Source organism: Fistularia commersonii, chromosome 3 (assembly GCF_037954325.1).
Source record: "Fistularia commersonii isolate RoL2024-O1a breed Wild chromosome 3, RoL_Fcom_v1.0, whole genome shotgun sequence".
Lineage (NCBI taxonomy): Eukaryota > Metazoa > Chordata > Actinopteri > Syngnathiformes > Fistulariidae > Fistularia > Fistularia commersonii.
The window spans coordinates 16,982,717-17,001,339 of NC_141286.1; the positions used below are offsets into that span (position 1 = coordinate 16,982,717).

General features: G+C 38.9%; 1 protein-coding gene across 1 annotated transcript in view; it reads right to left on the reverse strand.

Moving 5' to 3' along the window:
* LOC147235691 (CD82 antigen-like) overlaps positions 1–17,178 on the reverse strand; it is a 35,022-nt gene extending 17,844 nt beyond the window's left edge. The window contains exons 1-3 of the mRNA XM_086143877.1: positions 17,028–17,178; positions 2,435–2,507; positions 1,414–1,486 (exon numbers count right to left, since the gene is read on the reverse strand). Coding sequence (XP_086000003.1) covers positions 1,414–1,486; positions 2,435–2,497 — 136 coding nt within the window. The 5' untranslated portion in view covers positions 2,498–2,507; positions 17,028–17,178. The remainder of the gene's footprint in view (positions 1–1,413; positions 1,487–2,434; positions 2,508–17,027) is intronic.
* Positions 17,179–18,623: the final 1,445 nt, after the last annotated feature.

The following is an 18,623-nucleotide window of genomic DNA, read 5'->3' on the forward strand; positions in this document are numbered from 1 at the left end:
TACTTGGAATGGAAATGGAAAGCAAACCAGAGAAAATGATTTATTTTTGTTCCAGTTACAGAAGCTAGTCCATGTGTGACGGATCTGTATTTGCAGAATGTTAAAAAATGCTTGTTGAAAAGAGCGAGAAGAAAAAGGAAAAAAAAAATACCCGCGTATACAGAGAGTTGCTGAATGCCTCAAAATAATTTGTTATTTTAGACAATGTCAGCTCAGCCAGACAGCCAGAAAAAATGCTGCTGTGCACAAATTTTTAAGCTATGTTTGGTGGAAAACATAATAGACACCTTTACCACAATGTGGGCTTCAAGACATGTAACCGTTATCAGGTTACCATGGTTTCAATGTTTGCCTTGAGACTTTCTTATCAGTTTGTCTGACAGATATTGAAAGACACTTTAAAAACACTGGGAGCACGCAGCATGAACTTGGCCTCTTTTCAGGCCATTTAATAATGGTTCCATTTGTAGTGGCCTAAATGAGCTCTACAAGTGGATCAGTGTGACGGATCTATTGAAAAAAGTGTTCTGTATCAGATGATGGTTGTCAAGAGTACAATCACTCCAAAGTTCTCGTCTTATCCATCCATTTAGGCATCAGTGTAAATGTTTCATTGAAAGCTCTATGAGAATTAAACAGTGATTATACAGCAAGGAATTTTAAATTGGGTGTCAGTAGCCAGTAATGGGCTGTTGTGTTCCATTTGTGTGTGTGTGTGTGTGTGTGTGTGTGTGTGTGTATATATACATGCGAGATGGTCTTCTTTGTCAGTTGAATGAAATATGTATGTTCGGTTTTGGTAATCCTTTGGTAGGCTTATAATAATTGTTGGCATGAATAATTTTTACTTGTTCCGTTCCCACTGAGTGAAATCACTTGATTTGCCAATGCATGTGTGTTTGTGTGTGTTTCCCAAATCATTAGAAAACACCACATGAAGTGTCAAGAAAATCCAAAAAAGTCAGTATTTTAAAAAAAGCTTTCGAGAATCATAATAAATGAAGTTCTGTAACATACATAAATAAAATATTGACTAAATTAGAATCATCTGTTGGAGCAAATGAGGACACTGAGTGGGACTTAAGAGGGTGACAGAAAAAAAAACTATAAATGTATTTACCTACAAAAAAAAACATTAAAAAAAAAGCTTATTATAACATTGAGGAAATCATGTTTTGTGAAATGTCACAGACCATAAACGGACACAAGTTTACTATTGTTTTAGAGAAAGACAAACATACAATACTGTGACTGTGTGACAATCCTCAGCCACAGTGAAAAAAATATATACACGCGCGCGCACACACACACGCGCACACACACACACAATAAAATAAAATAAAAATAAAAAAATGAATAAATTTAAAATATATATATATATACATATATATTACTATAAATTTAGTTACTTACTCAGGACTACTATGAAGCTCTGATTGTCCAGGAGGAGCCATAATCCAAAGCCCATAATGATGGCCCCAGACAGCTGGAGGAAAGACAGAAAAAATGTCCACACATGCTGTAAATGTGGTGTGAAGGAGCACATTTCTACCCCAGAAATCACTTTTAGTGGTATGGAATGTCAGACCTGTAAGTCAACGTGGATCCTCACTGTTTACATCAATCTGCTGCTATGATTCAAAGGTCTGTTTTAAACACTGTGTAATGTTTTTAATATCCTGAGTCTAATTTATATTGCATTTTTTCTTGATCTAACAGGTACTCCATATTTGATATTTAAAGTTGCATTTCCAACTTGCATTTATTTTGAAATCTCAAATCCCTGCAATTTGCATTGGTGTGCTGCTGAATGTGTTAGATGTGCCAAGCAGGCTGGAATTGTACAACTTTCAACATAATTTTAGGATAGTGAACCTCAACTCAGTAGAAGTGTTTTATGAAATGATATTTACATTGAGAGATTCCAATTGATAGAATCATCTGAAGGTTATAGAGTTCATAGGCAATGGCTACTTTTTTCCCTGCTGACACACTAAGAAGTACGACATTACCCATGATCCTTAATGAAAGTTCCGACATCTGATGGGGGGAGGATGTTGTTGGCCCAGAAAAAAAATCAGCAACCTTTGCCACTAGTACCAAACTTGTATAATTTCATGCGGATGATAATAAAGAGAACGACGGTTTGCATGATTTCGTGCACGGATCAAACAGGATTCCCTAACAAGTTGTTTTACAGACAAGAGCTATCTCTTAGATAGTGAAATTTATTCTGTGAATAGCAGAAATTACATTTTCACATTTCTGTTAATTGTTGTAGCTTTTATTGTATTTAAAAAATATATAATTACCCCTTTTTTTGCCTTTTTGAGGTCTAGCTTTCTCTGCCAGGTGCTTTTCAGGCCTGAACATTGGTGTGTGGAGTGTGTGTGCATTTAGATATTCTGGTGGTTGAGAAAAGTTAAATACTCACAAAGAAGATGAGGTTGAAAAGGAACAGGAAATACTTGGTGGCTTTCATGCAGCCTTTACCCATGGTTGGTTATCTGCAAATATGAGAGGACATGATGCTGTTCAGACATGGGCAAAGTCTATTTTTTGCTATGCCACGAATACATTGTTTATCAAAAGTTCTTTTTGATTCACACCATGTAAAATTTGTTTTGTTTCCTGTGTAGTCACAGATAGTAGATTTTGATGATTAAAAAAAATGGAGGAAACTCAAGCAACATCTCAAACCATTTTTCAAACCATTTTTCCCATGATGTTTAAACAACCTTAAATAATCCTGCTACAAGATAATGAAGGTAAATAGTTATAGAGGATGATGAATGTGGAGTTGACCTCATTCTATCACAGTTGTTTCTCATTCACCTGATAAGTTAGTAAAGGGTAACATGTTCGTATATTACAAATCTGGTCAGTTTTTCTAATCTTTTGGCATCTAAGTAAATACATAAGATTGTCATAAAACTCATAGGACAACAATATGTGCTGCTAAAACATATGGCAACACTGAACTGATCAACTAATCAACTTAAAAATCAAAGAATTCCCCCAAAGCAGTTGCAAATAAACTGAATATTCAACAATATACTAGTCACTTTATATTATCTATTTGGCAGTCAGATCAATGATGTGAAGCCAAATGCCTAAAAACGATTAATCAGAACAAGATAAACTTTATTTGTCCCCAAAGGGCAATTGAAATGACAGAACTGGTTGGCGTATCTTGATATGAAAACAGTCTTCTGAACAGATTACAAATTCCTCAACAGATTCTGTATCTTAGCCTAACCTTGAGCCCTGTGATGCTCCCTTACATTTCCAAATCTGTATATTACATTCTTGCATTTCCACATTGTTCAACTGGTCAGGAACAATGAGCCGAGTTAAACTGAGTACAGGCACGCACGCACGTACGCACGTACGCACACACACACACACGCAAACTACACAATTCCCTGCCTCCAACTGTCATGTTAATCCTAAATAGGGCTTAAACTGGCCTGCTGACAATGATGATCAGATCTGGGGGGCTCAAATCTCCAGGATTACACCCACATACCCGGTAAAATCCCAATCTCAATCTGTAAGCAGGAGCAGAGATGGGCCAACACACTTCCGGGGCCTTTTCTAACAAACTAACTCGTTCATAGATCCAGATACAACTCATTCATATGATATCCTCAAAACAAAATTATGCTTTATCAAACTTGCATTAAAAAAGACATGAAATCAAATGGATTTCAAATATCTAATGTAACCAATTAAAATGAAGATGGAACCGTTGTCTAAAGTAATAGCTTAAAAGTGTGAAATCCCCACATTGGTCTGTTGAGAAGAAAAAAAAAAAAAAAAAAAACATTCTAATGTGCAGTCCCACACATTTACACAACATAATAAAAAAAAAAACTGATTAAAAGTGACACATTCAATTAAGAACAGACTCAAATTTAACACGCAATTATTGTCTTGCTCTTGATTTGGCAACAGATAACAGTCAAGCTGTGCATTGTGAGATTAAATCTTTCAAACTATTAAAAAATCACTGTCAGCAAGATTCAGTCTCTCTTGCAATGGCCATAAATCTTGTCTGATCAATCTGTCACAGCATAAAGAAACATGCTTTTTTTAAGCTGCAGTTGACCTGATCTGCTGCACATGTTCATAATTTACAACGATGTAACAAAATGTCAGGAATAGATGTATGAAATTTTTACTAAATGTCAGGACAAAAGGCAAAAATTAGCAAACAAACCACTTAAAAAAAAGAGAAACGAATCAACGGGATTGTGGGTCTTTACTATCATTGTTTATGGGGTTTTAGAAAAGAAAAATATCATGAAATTCTGTCAACAGAAGGTCAATGTATCATATTTATCCACTTGAAGGGCACCTAGAGAGTATTTTATTGCATCAAAGTCAATGGAAGTGAATTTTTAGATGGCAATTTATCATGATTTATCAACCAATGAGGCTTGCTGTCCTGCACATTGAACCCACATGCAGGGCACGTATTTTTCATCCCCTCCACAACCTAGGAGGCACTTTTACTGTGTTTTACAAAACAAGCAGCAGGACATACCGTACCTGTTTCAAACCATAAAAGAGTGTTGTTTTTACAGAGAATTGATTGTTCCAGCTGCTTGAGTCAGATGGGATAGAACCCCATGGCAAAACCCAGAGTGCTTCATTTGTCACAGTGGCAAAAACATGCTATTCACATCAAATGCACAATATGCGATCAAAGTCAAATTAGAAGTTCATCACAAAAAATTGAATCCGGTACACGGATCGGCCTTGTTTGAAGAAATTGACCATTAAATTTAGTGGCAAAAGTTTTCTTATTCCAATCAACATTCAGATGAATCTAAGACTCTGTAATGGAAGGACTTGAATGTTTCAAATTACTTGCCAGAGAAAACCCTGCTGACGAGTTGATGTATCTGCTAAAGTATTTACGTGCATTCTGCAAATGGAAAATGTGGATGACCTCTTCCATCCAAACATATACAAAACATCCCCCGCTCTTTGTACCAGCTTCTCTTTGCTTGTAACCATCCTCCCCCCTCTGTACAGTAATGGTCTCTTACTGTCCAATAAATCTATGGCAATCTGGCAGAAATATTGAGCACCAGCTCAATTTTTCCTCTCTACAGTGAAGCCCTACAGTGTGTGAGCACTGCACAGGGCATCCGGCCCACATTCCCATCACTTTAAATTGGTTACTGTTACAACATTGCTGTTCCAGTTAACTAACTGGTGATTGTGTCTCTCACCTGGAGGGCTGACAGAAGCAGTGAGCAATTAATTTCTGATGCCTAAATGGTGCTTTGAAAATTCTTAGAACTAGAAGTTTTATACAAAAGCATACTTGTACTGAAAATACACAAAAAAAAGAAGTCCTGTAACAGAGGCTTTGTTAAATTTTGAAACGCCACGGAGCTGCTTTATGCGGCAGCTGCAGAGTGAAGAGGAATGACGGAACCAGGAATGCACATGATGTTTCAATATATCTATTAGCACAAATTTGGGGAATACAGTTTAAAACCAAGAAAGGACACTATTTACAGCTGCTCTCATACAAGACACATGGCAAAAATGTAAAGGAACCATTTCATTCTAATCACATCCAGATCGGGCTCTCCACTCTGCCTGGAGCAAATTATACTGCATAGGCCGTAAATATCAAGAACGAGCTGTTGAGAATAATGACAACTGTCCCACTAGACACTTTGGCCCACTCCACTTAGATTCTGATTGACTTGTTGTTGGTCTATGACCGGCCTCAGTGGACCCAGTTATCGCATATGGCACAACTCTGACCACGGGACCACCATTACAATATCATTCAGGGAGTTGTTGGCGAAGGGGGGAAACCCTCCAGTATCCTCCTGAAAACATCCTGGCAAAACTCCATAGACTCTGTATGTATTCTATTAAGGCCAGGTGAGCAGATCAATGTGCTTGAAATATCGCCTGACAAATACGTTATTGTTTTTCAGTTTTCAATTTTGGGAATACAGTACGGTGATCATCCAGAAACAGATAATTCTTTGGTTACAAAAACGGCTGTTTGCTACTGCAATAAGTTGCTAATGAATTTTAACTGCACTAAATTATTTTTTTCCCAAACTGATTGTGTTTTAAATGGAAGAGAGGACATATTTGACACCTAAAAGAAATTACCTCAAAAAAGGATACCTAAATTCTAGCAAGGAAATTGTGCAAAAAGCTCAGTCATTTGACAGCAGTTAAGTAAATAAAAATTTTGATCCACTCTAGCGTCCCTTGTGGCCAAACGTAATATTTTCTCCAAATGCATGGAGCTGCTCTTTACAGAGAGCTGAGGAATAAGCTGGCATGTATCTTTTCCTGCCACAATCTCCTGTAAACTGTGAGCTGAATTAATTAGAATATAGTTGAACCCAGATTTCCACTTTTGCCTGCCTGTTGATTTAATAAATTCATTTTATGAGCCATTATAAAATCACAGTTTCATACAGGCTGCAGACAGAGAGCAGTCATGACTGCAGCTCCACAATACTGAAAACAATTTTTGGTTGTTCTATCTGAAGAAGCGGAATCTATCTGTTTCTTTCAACGTGACATGACAGCAAAAAGGGCTTGTCAGATGATGTTGCGATGAAAAAATCCTGTACCTGCTCAACAAACGGTCTAACCTGTTCCCACCACATATTGGCTGAGATCCATGTTTTGTTATGCTTCAAGAAAAATGAGAGACAAAGGTCCAATGTTGTTCAGACGTTTGTCTGGAAACAAGTTTCTAAAACACATCGTCACTGTGTAGAGAATGCGGTATCGGAGGTTCCTTCTCGTCTAATAGATGTGTTGGTTCTCTAATTTCCTTCTGAGCTGTTACTTTTCCACCTCTCTTTTTGTCCCTCCTTTAACAATCCATCTCCTGTTTTTGCCTCAACTGAGGTTTCTATCTTCTGAACACAAAAGTATTTACATTCACTTGGCTTAGATTCAGTGTCTGCATTATTTCTCTTAATCTACTCTCCTCCCTTTGTGCCATCTTTCCAACTATCACTACATAAATAAGGAAAATTACTCCATGCCAAATGTGCCATCTTTTTACTTTCCATTGAGGCATTCCAAATTGTCGCTAAACAGAGTTTCATCCGGTATTTATAGATGCACCTGTGATTATTTCTGCCTAATACTAATTAATCTACTTTTATAAAAATTAAACCAGAAGTTTGCTTTGTCAGTTGTACATTGTATGCTTTAGCAGGTTTCACTTTACATGTTTGCCTAGACCCAAGCCGTACAGCCCTCTGTGCCAAACTCTTCAGCTTTGTCTAAAATATTCAGCAGGTGACAGACGGTTTAAATGTGTGCTATAAACTTTTTTTTCTGGTTATGCATGTTCAGTTCTGTATCATGCCATAAAGAATAAAAAGAGGAAAGGAAAAAAATTCATGTAATGTTTGTACAGCTTTAGAAGATAATTTGACAATCACATGATAATTGCTATGTATTCCCTCCTTCTCGAAATTGATACAGCAAGGACAGAGAACAAAATTTAGATCACAAAATGCAACATTGTGATTTTTGAGAGAATTCAATTGGACCGTGGCAAAAAAATATTCACTGGATTCCTGAAAAACAGCCAAGATGCTCAATATGCAAAAAAGCTCTTCAGCAACAGTATGCAAAAGCGCCCATCCCACTATTCTGTTCTTCTTTTGTCTGTTTTTAATATTCAAATTAACAGTTTTATCTCTTCTATACCCGATGAAAACACAGTTTGTTATGCCGTTATGCTCCATTTCCATCTATGTCCCATCCAAAATTCTCACACTGGACCATTGAGCAGAATCTGTAGTACATTGGGTCCTCGTTGTTTATACACACTATGAACATTGAGAAATGTGTAGGAGGTACACTAAGCAGTAACAACAACAACAACAATTGGATCTTTTGTTTCGTCTCTTTTCTTGCATAACAGCTGACAATCTATTTGAGGGCTGAAATTTAAATCTCGTACTGACTGGCAGGGACATACAAAGCAAGGGTTTATTTGGAAAAATTGAAAAGAAAAATTCGTAGTTTTTTAGATTTACAGAGACTTGGCCTTGTGAGCTTTGGATACTACAACAGGAGGCACAGTGAGATACCATTGCTTCATCAGATATGGTTCTTAAACGCACCCATGCTATTCAATTGAATGGCCCTCGAAAGCACCTGTTCACACTATTAGCAAAATAGCTTGTGAGACATTAACAGCTAAATAGCCTTAATTTCCCTGGAGATTGTTAAAGAGAGGGCAAAAATAGAGCCATACGGCTTAAGTAGCGTAAAGCACCGTAACAGCACAACATATACTATGGGAAAACTTCTGAATGTTGAAATAAACTGCTAAAAGGTTAAATAACTTTAAAATGTGCTGATAACAGACTAACGAAAAAAAAGGTGAAAAAAAATCTTGCAATGCAAATTGAAATCCACTACACAGAGGACCAGGCCACCATTTCGTCACCTTACAACCACTTTCAGTGATATAGTGCACACAAACTTTTTCTCCTATCTTGACCGGCCATGAAAACAAAGACAGCTTTCAATCCAACAAAAGGAGAAATTCGACACAGAGGGCTGAACCAGCCTTGTATTTCATCACACAATAAAACAGCCTTTTGAAAGACGCACCTTTTCACCGTGGGACCTTATTTTCTTCTGGCACACCCTTTGGCCCTTTTTGGGACCATATGATGCTATTCTTAGCTTTAGCAGCACCTTCACTCCTTGTCTATTTGTCTTTTCTTGACAAAACATGCAAGGTCTCCCACTAGAGTTTACATTTCATTAATTTGTTCTCTGACTGACAAAAAAAAAAAAAACATCAATGATGATCAATTCACTATAAACAAAACCAGCTAATGACATTTTACATACAGTGGGGAGAACAAGTATCTGATACAATACTGATTTTTCAGCTTTTCCCACTTGCAAAGCATGTAGAGGTCTGTAATTTTTATCACAGGAACTCTTCAACGTTGAGTGACAAAATCTAAAACGAATCCAGAAAATCACATTGTATGATTTTTTAAATGATGAATTTGCATGACATAAGTATTTGATCACCTACCAACCAGTAAGAGCTGCAGGTCTCACAGTTCTATTAGTTCTTCTATAAGAAGCCCTCCTGTTCCTCACTCATTACCTTTATCAACTGCACCAGTTTGAACTTGTTACCTGTATAAAAGATACCTGTCCCAACACTCAATAAAACAAATCTCCCTCAGTCTGGGGCTCCATGCATGATCTAACCTCACAGGGCATCAGTGATCATGAGGAAGGTGAGGGATCAGCTCAGAACTACAGGGCTGGACCTGGTTAATGACCTGAAGAGAGCTGGGACCACAGTCTCGAAGAAAACCATTAGTAATACACCGTCATGGATTACAATTCTGCAGCGCACGCAAGGTCCCAGCACATGTCCAGGCCAGTATGAAGTTTGCCAGTGACCATCTGGATGATCCAGAGGAGGAATGGAAGATGGTCATGTGGTCTGGGGAGAGGAAAATAGACTCCACTTGCCGTGTTTGGAGGAAGAAGAAGGATGAGTCCAACCCCAAGATCACCATCCCAACCATGAAGCATAGAGGTGGAAACATCATGCTTTGGGGATGCTTTTGTGCAAAGGGGACAGAACGACTGCATCGCATCTACATACATGGAGCCATGTATCGCAAGATCTTGGCCAACAATCTCCTTCCCTCAGTAAGAGCCTTGAAGATGGATTGTAGCTGGGTCTTCCAGCATGACAACAACCCAAAACACACAGCCAGGACAACTATGGAGTGGCTCCGTAAGAAGCATCTCAAGGTCCTGGTGTGGCCAAGCCAGCGTCCAGACCTGAACCCAATAGAAAATCTTTGAAGGGAGCTGAAAGTCCATATTGCCCAGCGACTGCCCCGAAACCTGGAGGATCTGGAGGAGATCTGTGTGGAGGCATGGGCCAAAATCCCTGCTGCAGTGTATGTAAATATAGTCAAGAGGAGGAAACATCTGATATCTGTATCGGAGACACACACACACACACACACACACACACACACACACACACACACACACACACACACACACACACACACACACACACACACACACACACACACACACACACACACACACACACACACACACACACACACACACACAGACACACACACACAGTAGCTGTGTTATGTTATATTTTTCTGGTGTACTGTGACTCTGAATGTGTTCAGTCTCACTTTCTATCTCACTCACTCACTCATTTGTTCACTGCAGACTGCAGTCTAGAGTTGCAGGTAATTACTATGGGTGTAAAGACACGGTGGCCAAATGTACCAGATTAGAAAAGAATGAAAATAGAATTCGCTTTACAAATTCGCTTTTTAGAACTATTTTACAGTCAGAAAAACTGTCTCAAAATTCTTCTATGGCAAGTTAATCCACAACACAAAATGTATGGATGTATCGCCACGCTATGTACTTACTCTTTTTTGCGAAAAGAGCTTGTGAAATTTTAATTTCACAAGCTGGTAGCCGATACGTTTCAAACCCAACACATGTAGCACATATAATTCAACATTCGCCTACTTTGTTAAAGAAAACAAAAGAAACAGGTTGATTGTCAAAAGTAACTGCTGGAAGGTGTTAGCTGTGGAGGTCTCCATGACAACAGTGAGACAGGTAGGTGGGGAGGGGGCAGTCATGACAGGGGTAGTGTGGGAAAAATTGTTTAGGGTCACTCCCACAAGGTGAGGCATGTAAAACAGCAACGTACATGGTTTGTAAGGTCTTTAAAAACACATACGAACAAGTGTCACCTTACTAGAAGTCCAAAACTGCTGTTTGCCCAGAGCTTGTCTGACTCCCTGCATTCATCAGTTGACCAATGAAATTCGGTTTCACAATCATTCCAGGATGAACTTTTCATCAGAATGACTGATAGTAGATTTTTGGTTCTGTACAAATATTTGGGATCGCAGATTTCATAAGATACACTAATATATTAACTACATAAAACACTGACAGCCCAATGCACTGAAAGAATAAAAAAGTACCTGCTATGCGAGAGAGAGGGTTTAAATGATTACTCGTTTTTTATTTTGTTGACAACTGAGAAGTATTTACATGCTTTTGAACAATATATAATTTCAAAATATGCTTTTGTTAAATATCTGTACATCATGCACCAGACGTCATCCAGACCTTACAGGTATTTCAATAAGAGAGGAAAATTAGGTTAAACATCAAACGGTGTAGATCATTTTTGTATATTTGGAATATGTCCTTTTTTTTTTAAACATTACATTATTCATGATAATGACTCTAGTGATGATAATTTAATTACCTAGCCACTAAATCTAGCCCTGATACTTAAATTGTTATTAGTATAATCCTCACACATTTCCCTTAAACATTTTTTTATGGTTTTTGGGACTATATCAACTATCGTAGCTTCATGCAATAAATGGCTAAAACAAGATGGCCATTTCTAATGAAATGAACTTAACTTCCTGGTACTTCAGATAGAGAGGAAACAGCACTTGGAGATTATGCTGAGAAAAAAAAGATGTGTTTACCATACTATAGGCTTCTGTATCTGTATCTGTATCTGTATCTGTATCTGTATCTGTAGCTAAACCCACTTTCTGACTATTATCAGTTCCACCACTCTAATTTGCTAAAGTTCCAGCCAAGTGGTCCAAGAAGAGTGTCCTGTCTGCAAACATTGGAATTTTGAAATGACTAAAAGGACATCTGATGCCAGACGAGTGCTTCATAACATTGCCATTAAAATTATCTATATACATACAAAAAATTTCTCTGCTGGGATGAACAGGGCCAATCTATCTTTTCTTATACAGAGAATCTGAAAATGCCTGGCTGTCAACAGCAGCTGCAGAACCGAGGAACCTGTTTAATATCTCTGGCCCTCCTCACATGGATCAGGTGGAAAAGAGTAGGCAGGAAGACTCTTATGCAGAGCACATTGCAAAGGTAATTTATACCTAAAAGGACCTTAAACTGTTTAGGCAGTCTTCTTGAACTACCCTGTTGCTGCAATTCATCTTAATTTATTTTCAATATGCACTGCAATTCCAACTGACATGCTACAGGGAGTGTTTAAAGCACTAATTTCTCTGCTTGTTCAACAGATGATAGCATAACAGGCCCATCAATACTTTAAAACTCCATAACAAATCTAAATGAGTCATTTGTTTAATGGAACACGCATACTTGCAGTAAGATCTAATCTGACAAAAACTGGTATTTTCAACCCTAAAAAATGGTCGGTGGATTTCTAAACAAAGAGGAAATAAAACCTTCAAATTGGTAAAATTCAGCAGAGCAGTCCCCTTTCATCCAAACAACCAAAAACATTTCCTGTGAAAACTCAACGGCAATATTTTCACCTCAGACTTTTACTTTCACTTTTACCAGCATGTCAATCAGCACACAATCGTTATGAATGGGGTGTTTCCCCGAAGATAGAATAACCCTCTTCCGCTCGGTCCACATTTTTTAAAATTTGCCTAGGTGTAAGGGGAGGAGCAGGCATTGCAGCCTTGTAGATGATCTCTTCTAAATAATTTCCTGCGTACAATATCAGATGTTCTCTTCATTGTGCCATTGTGACTACTGTGTATCATTTTCAGTCTGCAGTTTACACATATCAGCCATTCATGCCTTATCATAGCAAGTTTCGGTATTACATTTACAGGTTTGCTCCTAAAACTGAAGGAAAAAAAAAACAATTTACTAATACAACTGCAAAGCATCTCATTTTGGACAGAAAAGCCCATGCACCTAACCAGACCAGAGGGAGGACAGGCTGCAGGGTTTCCTCCTGGACAAGAAAGTGCCACCAGAACAAGGAATTACTACGATCAGAGTCTCGCTGACTGCTGATCACTTCCCTGGAAGAAATATTCCCTGACTTACAGTTTCCAGCAGTAATCCCTGGCCACATCTGGCAATAATTCTTATACCAAACTCTTACAAAAGAAATCACTTACATAACCAAAGGATGGAAATTAAAAATGGAAAGCAACCTCTATTTGAGTAACTTAAATGGTCTCTTTCCAATTTTGCTCAAGTTGATTTAACAAATTGTCCTGTACACATTTTTTCATTGTTTTATTGGGAGTAATGAGAGTAGAGATTCAGTGACGGGTAGTTACGGAGAAAATCATGTTAATTTTCTATTCTTAAAGAGTCTTTCACACCAGTGACTTCAAAGTAGATCATATTCACCCATTCACACACACACACTGATGACATCAATGCTGCGACACGAGGTGCTAACCAGGCCGTCAGGAGTTCAGTGTCTTGCCCAAGGACATTTTGGCATTTTTACATGAGGGGCCAGGATTTGAACTGCCAAACTTCCAATTGGAGGGATGCCCATTCTACCTACTGAGCCACAGCCATCCCAGCAATTTTGACAATTCCATTATTTCTGCTATTATTGAGGATATTTTTACTTCCAGTTTCATTTTGCTATTCTTTTTAGTTTAAAGAAATCCCATGAGATGACCGGATGTGATGCAAAATTATGTGGTTTTCCATGACAGAGCAAACTCATGATCTAAAGCAGCTGGTCACATTTGCATTTTATAAAAATGGGATGAATCATCAGTAAATGCCAACATCAGGGACTTTTCAATGGTGAACACCACATTTGGAGTTGTTGTGCGCAGTTGTGGCAGCAGGAGGGTGTGCGTGTTTGTGGGTGTGTGTGTGGGTATGGGATTGAGTCAAAATAAACTTCAGTGTGTAAGTGTGTCTCCATGGCAATGAGACTCATCGATGAGCTATGAATTCCTTTGGATTAGTCAGAAAAAAAGCAGCTATGTGGTTCCAGAGAAGATTTATCAGGATCTAGATATGCAGATGATCTTAGTCATTGGATCGATCCATTATCTGGCCTGATCTGATTACATAATTTGTTGCTTGGATAAAAAAAGAAAACTTCTATAGATCGAAGAAAAACAATAATTGTTTTAAGATCAGTATTTCAAACATCTGTTCAAATAACTGCTCATAAAACCACAATAAATTACTCTTTTTAGAAGATTTTTCATTGATTATTTCACGATACACAAAATTATTTCACACTATGCTTATAAATATGTGGTTTCTACACTTCTGTTCATTTGTTCAATTTTTGTCTCATTACCTCTACTTTAAACTGTAACTTTTAACAATAACATTCTAAAACCTATTAATAAAGTCAAAGAATTTAAAAAACAAAAAAGGACTAAGAAATTTGCTAAAATATTCAGAAATTAGTTAAAAAATGAGATTAAAATACCTCAATTTTAGCTTTTTATCAGGTAAGGAGCCCAGTGAGTTGCTTCCTTGTTAGTTTTGAGGTTTTCCTGGGAGAAAACTTTGAGAAGAATGCTGACTACCTGCAGATGTGCTTGTTTATTAACAGGTTGAAGGAACTTCACTGAAATTACTTTTGTTTTGCTCTCTCTTTATCTATCTCTTTCCCGCTCTGTTTAGCCCACAAACCCCTCCTTAGAATCTGTTTATCGTGGGGGAGAAACGTGAGCTTGCCAAGCAGTTCAAACCGCATTAAACCCATAATTACCTTCGGGGTAATTCCGCTGAACAGGGTAAACAGGTTGCATGTATCATCACAGCTAAGGCTTTCATTCGCTCCAGATTACAAGCAGTTTCAAAGGACTATTTCCTATATTTCAAATATGCAGGCAGGTTAAAGTCATCATCCAGGATAGCCAAGGCCCCTCCACAAGTCTAAGAGCAATGACTTCCACAATGCGGCCAAACTAGTACTGGCCGCTCTGCAAACATTAGTCTCTTGTCTGACAACCATCCAACGCTTAACCGCCAACAGCTGAGAGCTCCTGCGTAGAATTCCGCAGCTCTGTTAGTGATGTATGGAAAGGTAATTAAGGTCACATGGCGGGAATGAAATCCTGCAGCCCAACTGATTTACAGCCACTGATTGTTGAGGACAAGATTCACCGACAGAGGGGGAGAACTGTTGACGGAGCTGTGACGCCAGTGCACACTACAGTGACCCACATATCCATCTGTAACGCAGACCAGCCGTCACACACTAACACACGAACAGCTTTAAAATGAGGCACCCTTCAGTTAAAAGCCCTGCAGGAGAGCTGGACCTGGAACATTTCCACCACTTATTAGGCTTCATTGTGGGTCAGTTGGTAGTTTAACCACCAAGTAGCTGCTGCTTGAACCCCCCCTAAAAAAAGACAGTACTTCTAAAACTTTTTAGGTCCAGAGTTCAAAATAAAAGTGCCAGACTCGTGTACAGAGCTGGCCATGAAATTGTGTTAACCAAGGATGCAAAATGTAGCTTTTTTTTTTCAATTACATTTCATTTTCATGATTTGTACATATGCTGGCCAAATCATTTTTTTACATGGGTTCATCTTTGGTCAGACTCTCACTAATCTTTTCTTTTCTCTGGTGTGCGCTCAGAAAGGCTCCGAGGTCTAACTTTGTTCATTTAATTTCAAAATGTTTTGGTAACTTTCTATTTATAAAGTACATCAGTGAGTTTGCCTCTTATTGAGTTAGGTTATTTAGTGTCCCATGATGGTCTGAATCATCAGTTCCCAATCACACAGGCAAAAACAAGATATTTTGTAGGGATAAAATAAATTATTTTCCAAGTAAATAAATGAATAAATAAAATATCTATTAAAAGGATAAAAAAAAGTGTCTCGCGCTAACATTCTGCAGAGACGTTCAGTCCCGGTGGACAAACCAAACCAACAAGTGCTCACAGGCGTAACGCTGGAATCCTTCTTTTTTGTGTTGAAACAATGAACTGGTTCTAATTCTAGTCACAAAAAGACGCAACAGATGAAGGGATTTTTGGAGACGACACAATTGCCGACATTTTGGGAGAAAAATTAGCTGACATTCATCATACATTCTTTGCACAAACACTTTGTACTGCCAAAAAATGCTTTTAAAAGTATTGAAAGCAAAAGTAAATTACACACAATGTCCTGATTAGTGTTTGATTAACGATATATATTTCTGACTTCCCTAATACTTATGATCCATTTTGATATATTGCTGAATTAGTAACAACCTCAGGTCATCTGACCAAATATGAATGTAAAAAACAGCAAACAAATATGTCATGGTTTGGGATACTTGATGACGGGCTTTAAGGGTGACACTGGTTTACCCGGGTCACCTTTCGGCCCATCGTAGGAAAAGGGGTCCCACATCATGAGGCAGCTTGGATCAGGATGTCTTTAACTTTTATATATATTTAGGGGGAAACACTGAATCATTTTGGCATGAAAAATAATTCTGGCTTCACATTCTGAAGCCCTGCAGGACATGAGCGGCCCTGTGGTAACGCACTCCTCTGTGTACAAGATGTGCATGTCTGTGTGTGTGTGTGTGTGTGTGTGTGTGTGTGTGTGTGTGTGTGTGTGTGTGTGTAGAAACAGTTGAGGGTCCCACAGTCACTGTCACAGGTCATCATTTACCTGACCTTCTCTAAATCTACTGTTCAAAAGAGGCAGGGAGTCAACACAAGAAAGGAGCGCTTGGATGGGTTTCACACAAGTTTCCCTGACATTTCCATGTGATTTTTTTTTTCCTTCGTTATAAGAGCTGAAAAATCAGACGCACACATCACAGTTTAAAGATTCAATCCATGCATTAGGCTCCCGCAGGACTTTTAACTTGGATTTGGCGGAAGTGACTGACAGAGAGGGAGAAACGAATCATCTCCACATGCGCCACATCACCACCCGTCTTAATCCAGAGAAGCACCGCGAACACCAGAAAACTACAGTTCCCGCGGACAATAATCAATCGATGAGCTGCTGATCAATGTGCGAACCCCTTTCGCCTCTTGTGCAAGGATAAGAAATAATTAAAAAAAAAATACACACACACACACACAAATCCCCAGTTATTGCGCGAAAGAGGCGGTTTCCACGCTGCAGACTCCCGCTTGGAGGGGGGGGGGGAGGCACACACGCAGCCCCGGCGGCAGGCGGACGCTTACTTACGTGAGTTTGCGCGACAAAGCGGAGAAGAAGTAGTTCGCGGAGAGAAGTGCGGGTCCCGTGCGTGCTGAGCGGAGTGCTGGCCGGACTGAGTGACCTCCTTCTCCTCCTCCTCCTCCTCCTCCTGCTGTTGCTCTTCCTCCGAGCGGACAACAAAGCGGCACAGGCGGAAGAATGTGAGGTTGGAGGCGGACAGGGTGCCGGGAACCTCCTGCGGCCCCCACCATGTGGCAGATATGGGAATTATCGGGGCCGATGCCCCGTTTTAACCCTTAAATCCCTGCGCACGGAAACAGATTAATATCGGGGGCAACGATAAAAAAAAACCTGCTTTGTGATCACTCAAGTAATATATTTTTTTTTCCCCAAAATAAAAACTAAAAAGTAATAGTAGTAAGATTAAGGGCACCAAGACAACTTCCTTGAACTCTGTTACTGGGGCTGATCAACATGTCAATTGTTGATATTGCTCTGTCGATATGCAGATTTTGTTTGAAAACATTGAAGCATTGTCATTTATAGGCTTTCTTATCAAAAGAGACATACCGATGATTTTCAACGTTGAAAAAAAAATAATAATACAAAATTTATTGATGAAACACACACACATACGCCCAGATCACAAGTTATTCACAATTGGCATGTTTACTCTCAACATTTTTCGGAAATATTTTGTGGTTTAAGAAAATGTGAATTACATGTGAATTTGAACTTTTTAATCACCTCTGGATGCAGCATGTCCTACTGCATTCACCAATTCATACAACAATACTGTAACACAGGGGTGGGCAAACTTTTTGGCTCAGGGGCCACGTTGACTTTTAAGATTTAACAGACGGGTCGGGTAAGCACAAGATACGAGACATAAAAAGAAATAAAAAATAAATTGAAAAAAAACATTTGTTGACATTTGTCTGAACATTGTCTGACTTTTGGCTTGAAAATAAAACCAGCTTGGTTTTGAAGGATCTGATGTTTGCCCGCATTTCATGCACAAACCGTTTTTTCCCTTGTAGCTTCATGTCCAGCTCACTCGAGTGTCAGTATGTCCACAGTAAAGGCTAAATCACAAAGCCAATCTGTGTTATTCAGGTCAGGAAAATTCTCAATTGTTCTCAAGTAGCTCCAAAAATGAAATAATCTCCTGTTTGAGCTCCCACATTAATTTATCCAATCATTCACATCAAGTATGAATTCTGTACCAATCTTTGGCTGGCCAGATTAAAAAGACCAACGGGCCAAATGTGGCCCGCGGGCCGTAGTTTGCCCACCCCTATTGTAACGTTTTAATAAAGACGGCTCCAACGAGGCTTTCACTCCAAATGTTGTGGCTTTATCTCCAACTTCTCCTGATATAACTGTTCTAGACGCCACGCTCCACTACACTAATTCTATTTTCTCTTCTTCCCCATCTCTTCTTCATCCACATCTTCCCACTACAACCCCGACCCCCTCCTCTCTCCATCAATCACCGGACCTCATCCTATTTGACAAACCTGCAGTCCAGTGATCAGCAAAGGGCCAGAGTGACAGATGAACAGCCTATAGCTTCTATTCCGGGGTCACTACACTCTGGAGAAAGTATTTCAACGTATTTTT